The following is a 10,000-nucleotide window of genomic DNA, read 5'->3' on the forward strand; positions in this document are numbered from 1 at the left end:
TATAAAGAGAGTGCAGAACCAGTGTACTACAGTTCCTGATCCGAACCAAAGCTTGGAACACTCTCCGCCAATTCCACGAGTTCAAGAGCTCACAATGGGTGACATTATCATGGCAGAATTTGGTAAAGCAGCTCCATTCCTGAGGAAGTCAGACAAAGAACGGCTTGAAGCACAAACTAGACCTTTCGACATCAAAACTGAATGCTTTGTAGTGGATGAAAAAGTGGAATATGTCAAAGGACAAATAATCAGCAAGGACGGAGGGAAGGCAACTGTGAAGACAGAGGATGGAAGGACAGTAACTGTTAAAGAGACAGATGCTCATCCCCAGAACCCACCTAAATTCGATAAAATCGAAGATATGGCAATGTTCACTTTCCTACATGAGCCTGCGGTGTTGTTTAACCTCAAAGAGCGCTATGCAGCATGGATGATTTACACCTACTCAGGACTGTTTTGTGTAACAGTCAACCCTTATAAATGGCTGCCTGTGTATGATGCAGAAGTAGTGGCTGCCTACCGGGGTAAGAAAAGATCTGAAGCGCCTCCTCATATCTTTTCCATCTCAGATAATGCTTATCAATACATGCTAACGGACAGGGAAAATCAGTCCATCCTCATCACTGGTGAATCTGGTGCTGGTAAGACTGTTAACACCAAGAGAGTTATCCAGTATTTTGCAAGTATTGCAAGTGCTGGTGGAGCAAGTGGGGGTAAGAAAGATTCTAACAAAGGGACACTGGAAGATCAAATCATCCAGGCCAACCCTGCACTAGAGGCTTTTGGCAACGCCAAAACAGTGAGAAATGACAACTCATCTCGTTTTGGAAAGTTCATTCGCATTCATTTCGGAACAAGTGGTAAACTATCTTCAGCTGACATTGAAACATACCTGCTGGAAAAATCACGAGTGACCTTTCAGCTAAAGGCAGAAAGAAACTATCACATCTTTTACCAGATACTGACCAATGCAAAGCCTGAGCTGTTGGATATGCTGCTGATTACAAATAATCCATATGATTACTCTTACATCTCCCAAGGAGAAATATCTGTTCAATCCATCAATGATAGCGAGGAGTTAATGGCCACTGACAATGCATTTGACGTGCTTGGCTTCACCCCAGATGAGAAGGCGGGAGTCTACAAACTGACAGGAGCCATCATGCATTATGGCAACATGAAATTCAAGCAGAAACAGCGAGAAGAACAGGCAGAACCAGATGGTACAGAAGCTGCTGACAAGTCAGCCTACCTTATGGGGCTGAACTCTGCTGATCTCCTGAAAGGACTCTGTCATCCACGGGTTAAGGTAGGCAATGAATATGTCACAAAAGGCCAGGGTGTGGATCAAGTATACTATTCAATTGGTGCACTGGCAAAGTCAGTGTATGAAAAGATGTTCAACTGGATGGTTGTAAGAATCAACCAGTCCTTAGACACAAAGCAGCATCGACAGTATTTCATTGGTGTGTTGGATATAGCTGGATTTGAAATCTTTGATTTGAACACATTTGAGCAGCTCTGCATTAATTTCACAAACGAAAAACTGCAACAGTTTTTTAATCACCACATGTTTGTCTTGGAGCAAGAGGAGTACAAGAAGGAAGGAATAGACTGGGAATTCATTGACTTTGGGATGGACTTGCAAGCCTGTATTGATCTGATTGAAAAGCCTCTTGGGATCATGTCTATTCTTGAGGAAGAATGTATGTTTCCAAAAGCAAGTGACCAGACCTTCAAAGCAAAGCTTTATGATAACCACTTGGGCAAATCAAGCATGTTCCAGAAGCCACGTGCTGTCAAAGGCAAGGCAGAGGCACACTTTGCACTGGTCCACTATGCTGGCACTGTTGATTACAATATCACTGGCTGGCTTGTTAAGAACAAAGATCCACTGAACGAAACAGTGGTCGGACTGTATCAAAAATCATCCCTCAAGCTTCTAAGCCATCTTTTTTCCAGCTATGCAGGAACAGCTGAATCAGGTGGAAAAGGAGGTAAAAAGAAGGGGTCATCTTTTCAGACTGTATCTGCCCTTCACAGAGAAAATCTTAACAAACTGATGACCAATCTCAAGACTACTAATCCGCATTTTGTTCGCTGTTTGATTCCCAACGAGACCAAGACTCCTGGAGTTATGGACAACTGTCTTGTAATGCACCAGCTTCGCTGTAATGGTGTCCTGGAGGGTATCAGAATTTGCAGGAAAGGTTTCCCAAACAGGGTACTCTACGGTGATTTCAAACAGAGGTACAGAATTCTGAACGCATCTGCTATCCCAGAAGGCCAGTTTATTGAAAACAAAAAGAGTGCGGAGAAGCTACTGGGATCACTCGACATTGACCATACACAGTACAAATTTGGTCACACGAAAGTCTTCTTCAAAGCTGGTCTGCTGGGTTTACTGGAAGAAATGAGAGACGAGCAACTTGCCCGTATCATTACCGGGATACAAGCAAACGCTCGAGCTTTGTTAATGAGAGCAGAATATCAAAAAATAGTAGAACGCAGAGATGCGCTAATGGTCATTCAGTGGAACCTTCGCTCGTTCCTAAGTGTGAAAAACTGGCCTTGGATGAAAATGTTCTTTAAAATAAAGCCTCTTCTCAAGAGTGCTGAGGCTGAGAAAGAGATGGCAAACATGAAAGATGAATTCAACAAAATAAAAGAGGCCCTCGAGAAATCTGAAAACCGAAGAAAAGAGCTAGAGGAGAAAATGGTCACACTTCTTCAAGAAAAGAACGATTTACTTCTCCAGGTTCAGTCAGAGCAAGACACACTGACAGATGCTGAGGAGCGCTGTGAACAGTTGATAAAGAGCAAAATCCAACTGGAAGCTAAAGTTAAAGATATGACTGAACGGATTGAAGATGAAGAAGAAATAAATGCAGAACTCACAGCCAAAAAGCGTAAGCTGGAAGACGAATGCTCTGAGCTGAAGAAAGACATTGATGACCTTGAGCTAACTCTAGCCAAGGTTGAGAAAGAGAAACATGCTACTGAGAATAAAGTAAAGAACCTCACGGAGGAAATGGCCTCCCAAGATGAGATTATAGTGAAGCTCACAAAAGAGAAAAAAGCTCTACAGGAGGCTCAGCAGCAGACGCTAGATGACCTTCAGAGCGAAGAAGATAAAGCAAACACATTGACGAAAGCTAAAGCTAAGCTTGAACAGCAGGTGGATGACCTTGAAGGGAGCCTAGAACAAGAAAAAAAGGTTAGGATGGATCTCGAACGTGCCAAGAGAAAGTTGGAAGGAGACCTCAAATTGATTCAAGATAACGTAATGGATTTAGAGAACGATAAACAGCAGCAAGAGGAGAAACTGAAGAAGAAAGATTTTGAAATAAATCAACTGAACGGAAAGATCGAGAACGAGCAAATAGCTGTTGTACAACTGCAAAAGAAATTGAAAGAAAACCAAGCTCGGATAGAGGAACTGGAGGAAGAGTTGGATGCTGAACGTGCGGCCCGAGCAAAGGTGGAGAAACAGCGATGTGATCTCTCTCGTGAGTTAGACGACATTAGCGAACGGCTCGAGGAGGCAGGCGGAGCCACATCTGCCCAAGTGGAGGTTAACAAGAAAAGGGAAGCCGAGTTTCAGAAGTTACGCAGGGATCTTGAGGAATCCACGCTACAGCACGAAGCCACTTCTGCTGCCCTGAGAAAAAAACATGCTGATAGTGTGGCTGAACTTGGTGAACAAATTGACAATCTACAACGAGTCAAACAAAAGTTAGAGAAAGAAAAGACAGAGTTGAAGCTGGAGATGGATGACTTGGCCTCAAACATGGAGAGCATTGTGAAAGCCAAGGTGAATCTTGAAAAGATGTGCCGTTCCTTGGAGGATCAAATGAATGAACATAGGTCCAAGGCTGAAGAGGCTCAGAGGGCTCTTAATGACTTCTCAACGCAAAGAGCAAAGTTCCTAACTGAAAATGGGGAACTCGGACGGCAGCTAGAGGAGAAAGAGTGCCTGATCTCTCAACTCACAAGAGGAAAAAGTTCCTACACCCAACAATTAGAGGACCTGAGAAGGCAGCTTGAAGAAGAAGTCAAAGCAAAGAATGCACTCGCTCATGCCGTGCAGTCTTCCCGTCATGACTGCGATTTGCTGAGAGAGCAGTTTGAGGAGGAGCAGGAGGCTAAAGCAGAGCTTCAGCGGGCACTGTCCAAAGCAAATACAGAAGTTGCAACATGGAGGGCTAAGTATGAGACAGATGGCATTCAGAAAACAGAGGAATTAGAAGAGGCCAAGAAAAAACTTGTTCAAAGGCTACAAGAGGCAGAGGAGGCAGTAGAAGCAGTTAATGCAAAGTGTTCCTCGCTGGAAAAAACTAAACATCGTCTACAAAATGAGATCGAAGATCTCATGCTAGATCTTGAACGCTCAAATGCCGCATCTGCTGCTCTGGACAAGAAACAACGAGCCTTCGATAAGGTCATAGCAGAGTGGAAGCAGAAGTATGAGGAGTCACAGTGTGAGCTGGAAGCATCACAGAAGGAAGCACGAAACCAGAGTACTGAACTCTTCAAACTTAAAAATGCTTATGAAGAATCGCTCGATCAACTTGAGACCATCAAAAGGGAAAACAAGAATCTGCAAGAAGAAATATCAGACCTGACAGATCAGCTCGGTGAAGGAGGGAAGAGTGTTCATGAGCTGGAGAAGCTTAGGAAACAACTAGAACAAGAGAAAACAGAGCTGCAGACTGCCCTGGAGGAAGCTGAGGCCTCTGTCGAACACGAGGAAAGTAAGATCCTGCGTGCCCAACTTGAGTTAAATCAGGTAAAGGCAGACATTGAAAGAAAGATGGCGGAGAAGGATGAGGATATGGAGCAGGCAAAGAGGAACTACCAACGAATGGTGGAAACTCTACAGAGTTCTCTTGAGGCGGAAACAAGAAGCCGTAATGAAGCATTAAGGGTTAAGAAAAAGATGGAGGGAGACTTAAATGAGATGGAAATTCAACTAAGTCAAGCCAACAGACAGGCAGCTGATGCACAGAAACAACTGAAGATAGTCCAGTCATATTTGAAGGACACTCAACTTCAACTGGATGATTCTGCACATAGTAATGAAGATCTCAAGGAGAACACTGCCCTGTTAGAACGGAGAAATAACCTCCTTCAAGCAGAGCTTGAGGAGCTAAGGGCAATGTTGGAACAAACTGAGAGGGGGCGTAAGCTGGCTGAGCAAGAACTTACAGATGCAACCGAGAGGATGCAGCTACTGCATTCTCAAAACACTAGCTTGATCAACCAAAAGAAGAAGCACGACGCTGATCTACTACAGCTACACAGTGAGATGGAAGAGCTGGTCCACGAGAACCGTAACGCTGACGAGAAAGCAAAAAAGGCGATAACTGACGCGGCTATGATGGCAGAGGAGCTAAAGAAAGAGCAAGACACCAGTGCTCATCTTGAGAGAATGAAAAAAAACATGGAGCAAACGATCAAAGACTTGCAGCACCGGCTAGATGAAGCTGAACAAATCGCTATGAAGGGTGGAAAGAAACAGCTTCAGAAACTGGAAGCTCGTATCCGCGAACTTGAGAACGAATTAGAAGCAGAACAAAAACGAGGTGCCGAATCTATAAAAGGCGTTCGCAAGTACGAGCGCCGCATTAAGGAACTCTCCTATCAGACTGAAGAAGATCGCAAGAATATGGCAAGACTCCAGGATCTGGTCGACAAGCTACAGCTCAAAGTGAAGTCCTACAAGCGTTCAGCTGAAGAGGCAGAAGAGCAAGCAAACTCCAACCTGGCCAAGTTAAGAAAACTACAGCATGAGCTCGAAGAGGCAGAGGAGCGCGCAGATATCGCGGAATCCCAGGTCAACAAGCTACGAGCTAAAACCCGGGATGGTACGCCTGGTAAAAAATCCCAGGATGAGTAGCAGCAAGACCCCAAATATGGCTACGGATACTCAATGTGTTACTAGTTTAGATTCAATCAACTGAAATTATTCATTAGATTACAGAAATGTTGATGGTAATATTTAACAATACATTATATTAAAAAAAAATTGGTAGGCTGAATGGCGTGTCCAAAGTGTCCGTAGTGTATGAATGGGTGTGTGAATGTGTGCCCTGCGATGGATTGGCACCCTGTCCAGGGTGTACCCCGCCTTGTGCCCCATGCTCCCTGGGATAGTCTCCAGGTTTCCCCGTGACCCTGAAAAGGATAAAGCGGTATAGAAGACGGATGGATGGAACTAGGGATGTCAATTTACACCGATTCCCATGATCGGTCTTTTAAATTAATTATCAATTAAATATTCGGCGTTTAGGATTGTAAAATGAATCGACGTGATTATGATTTCTTGATAAAATTCCATTTAATAGTCAAATATGATGACTATAATAAGTGCATGTGAGCCTGTTCATATTTTGCGCATCCATGTGAGAAAATAGGTTATTTTCTTCCCAAATGTGCAAAGGATATTGTGCAGATTAGGGAAAATTCGGAGAATACGAAAAAAAAGCATAGTATTACTCACGACTCAACACCATTTAGTTATTACGTCGGCAGTCCTGGTTGAAGTTGAGACTTACATACGTCGCATGGATAACATTTAATTATTTATATATTACATGTCCAGAAGCTAAATGTACCCATTAGATGACATGCTAATCCATTTCGAAATCCACTCTTTCTGCCTTCTGAGCTCCATTTTTTCCCCCTGGCTAAAAAACTGAGCTCATTGTTAGTTGTGTAGCTTCATGTCCGGTCACGGAGACTGCTGATGCACATTTTCCAAATGGTATATCATGGTGATCGTTGTTCTACTGTATTTTAAAACACAACCACGATGTTTGTAATGAACATTATTGCCATTTCAAGTAAAATGATCCTAAACGTACCTACAGTACGCTTGTGTGTCCGCCGGCACGCGCCTCAAAACTACACACCCTAATGACGACCTTGCTTGACAAGGTCTTGTTCTTGTCGAAGGCTTGACATTTTTCATTACATAAACTCAAAGATTTTTGAACATTCGAAACCATGTAATAAAAATGCTACCAATGTACTTTAGCTGTTTTGTAGAAGTAAACATGTCATTGACCCATTTCAGTGTCATTTTTTTTCTAGTTTCTTGATGATTCCGCATAAAACACAACTTACTTCCCTCCTGAAGAGAAACCTAGACTATCTGGGTCAGCTGCTCTACCATTCAGTAAGCACAAACGCTTAGTGTCAAATAAATAAATAATATAATATAATATAAACAAATTCCACAACGAGACGAAATAAAATAAACAAACCTTGATATGATATGATATGATATTAATCCTGTAAGCAACCCATTTCTGTAAAAATAAATTCTACCAAGATCTCGTTTAACAGCAACTTATACAAAGAAGTGGCTAATTACATAGAGGTGTAAACTGAATCCGAAAGATTTGACTCCATATCGAGACTTTTTAAAAACCAAATTTCCCACAGCTAGAATAAAACTGATTGATCTTCACTTTTTAAAACTCAAATTTTAATGGAATACATCATTTGTACACGAAGTACAGCATACAAGTCATGACCTAATGAGAGAGTTCACACTTTACAGTAGACTTTGTAAATAACCCACCACAGTGCATGTTCCACGAACTGCCAGGACTGGGTTTAAATACGAGTACAAACATTGTAAACAGAAAGTCCGAGTTTGTCTCAAACCGTCTCCAATCCTACAAACCCCACTGACTCACGCACACAGTTCCCACAGCTTTGGATAAGGATTTATGTATATACACAATGTAAGAAATAAAATCATTTTGGACAGTAGTACTGAGGCAAACATCATACTTCAGTTAGATCAGACAAAACATGTTCTTCTAAAACAGAGCATCACAATGTTGTACTGATTGGAAAAAAAAAATGTGTTGTTACCATAGTGACCATGATTATCTAAAGAGATCAGAAGTCTCAAGTACAAATAATACAGAATATAAAAAAAAAAAACAAAAAAAAAAACCTGCATCCATTTTGAATAGTAAAGAAAGTCTGTGCAATTTGTTACATGGAAAAGATACAGATTCTTAATGACAGATTCTTCAGAAATCCTTCTCGTTCACATGCATGAAATCACAGAAGTTGGTTCATGGTGAGTTTCTACAGCTTTCTACCTTTTCTAAAAGGTAGTCATTTCTAACTAATCCAACATTATTATTTTTTTTTTAAGTATCATTACTTATAAACTAGCAGGAGTACTAGAGTAGGTACAGTGCACATAGACAGAATGGAAATTTGGGAACGTGAGAAAATGTATTAGCAGTTTTAAACTATGGAAAGAAGAGACACTGGATTGTACAAGCCTATGTTCTAGTTACTAACCAACATTTCTGCTAGATTTCATAAGTAAGAATGTACCCTAAAGTGCACTTTTCCATCTGTATTTCACATTTATTTATGAACTACTTTACCTCAAGAAGTAGTTTTTACATTTTAATTCATTACCATTTATGGTAATGTATTCAGTAACAGGATGTGGTGGATTTCTTTCACTACAGTAGTTGCTGCCTCTTCGTTGCTTTGTGCAATATCAGCATCAGTAGCAGTACTCACACTTACGCAGTGTGAAGGACAGTGGTTCTAGAGCAGGGGGTGGGCAATCTTATCCGGAAAGGGTCGGTGTGGGTGCAGGTTTGCATTCCAACCAAGCAGAAGCCCCACCTGAATCTATTGAAATTCATGAGCAACTGATTAAACGCGTGGAATCAGGTGTGGTTTCTGCGTGGGTGGAATGAAAACCTGCACCCACACCGGCGATTTCCGGATAAGATTGCCCACCCTCGTTCTAGACAGTAGTATTAAGTCAGATTCTTACCGACTGGTATTCATATAAGGAAGAAAAATATTCTTATAGGTACATACAGTCAAATATCCTTTGTTAAGAACCCTTCTACTTCACACCATAAAATAAAAAAATATATATATATGCAAATGCAGTTTTATGCTGCGTTAATTATTTCTTTAGAAGGAAGGAAGATGCAGCTCAGCTCCGGCATACACACTGAGAACGGACGCCGTTACATGCTGGTAGGCTGTGGTTGCTGTTGTAATGCAGCATGGTGCTGCGGGTCGGCTTCGCAATCTTTGGGCGCTTCGTCCCGCCGTACGTACATGAGGAAGAGCGTTACGGTAGCGAAAGTAGCTGCGTTGACGGGAAAAGCTCGGAGCAGAGTTGATGTAAGGCCTCTCGTAAACACACGCCATCCCTCTTGCTCCAAGCTCTTGCGTGTGCAATCTATGATACCGCTGTACTGGAAGTTGCCCCCAACACCATCTGCCTGCAGCCGAGACTTAATCACATCTACAGGATATGTAGAAAGCCATGACGCAATGCCTGACATACCACCAGCGAACATTAATTTAGGGATCATGTACGAGTTATCCGGCTCACAGCCTAATGAGCGCGTGAGCACATCGTAGACCAGGAAGTACACTCCGAAGGCAGGTGTCTCACGAATGAGGGTGCTCACCATGCCCCTGTTGACGCCCCGCATGCCCTCACGCTGGTAGATCCGGGCCAGACAGTCCAACGAGTTTTTGTACACCTTGCGAGTGGACTTCTTTTCACCAGTACCTTGCATCTGCATACGCGTCTTGGCCAGCTCCATTGGACAACAAATAACACACTGGATGGTTCCAGCAGCTGCTCCTGCTAGGAACTGGTTTGTAGGAGTGTCCTTTCCCAGCAGACGCATTGTGTTGCCTTGCACACCAAAGACAATGGCGTTGATGAAAGTCAGGCCCATCATAGGAGAACCAATGCCTTTGTACAGACCAAAAATCTATAGGTGGGTGGGTGGGGGGGGGGGGGGGGGGGGGAGTTAATCAGGTCAATTTAACTGTAAAATTATGTGAGACATTATTTATAAAATTATGCCAAACTGGCTGGGGCTGGAGCTGGCTAATCGTTTACTTCTAGGTTCAAGTAGATTCTCTGAATGACCCAGACACATTTCCGATCTAATTGCTTTCAATGAATACCATTAAAACC

General features: G+C 42.5%; 2 protein-coding genes across 2 annotated transcripts in view; one reads left to right on the forward strand and one right to left on the reverse strand.

Annotated features, from left to right (window-relative positions):
- myh6 (myosin, heavy chain 6, cardiac muscle, alpha) overlaps positions 1-7,072 on the forward strand; it is a 7,074-nt gene extending 2 nt beyond the window's left edge. The window contains exon 1 of the mRNA XM_047150911.2: positions 1-7,072. This exon is cut by the window's left edge and continues 2 nt beyond it. Coding sequence (XP_047006867.1) covers positions 95-5,899 — 5,805 coding nt within the window. The 5' untranslated portion in view covers positions 1-94 and the 3' untranslated portion in view covers positions 5,900-7,072.
- A 398-nt stretch (positions 7,073-7,470) lies between these two features.
- The window catches only part of slc25a29 (solute carrier family 25 member 29), a 14,469-nt gene continuing 11,939 nt past the window's right edge, over positions 7,471-10,000 (reverse strand). Inside the window, exon 4 of the mRNA XM_053675765.1 lies at positions 7,471-9,791. Coding sequence (XP_053531740.1) covers positions 9,027-9,791 — 765 coding nt within the window. The 3' untranslated portion in view covers positions 7,471-9,026. The remainder of the gene's footprint in view (positions 9,792-10,000) is intronic.

The sequence above is a fragment of the Ictalurus punctatus genome, chromosome 25 (genome assembly GCF_001660625.3).
Source record: "Ictalurus punctatus breed USDA103 chromosome 25, Coco_2.0, whole genome shotgun sequence".
Classification (NCBI taxonomy): domain Eukaryota; kingdom Metazoa; phylum Chordata; class Actinopteri; order Siluriformes; family Ictaluridae; genus Ictalurus; species Ictalurus punctatus.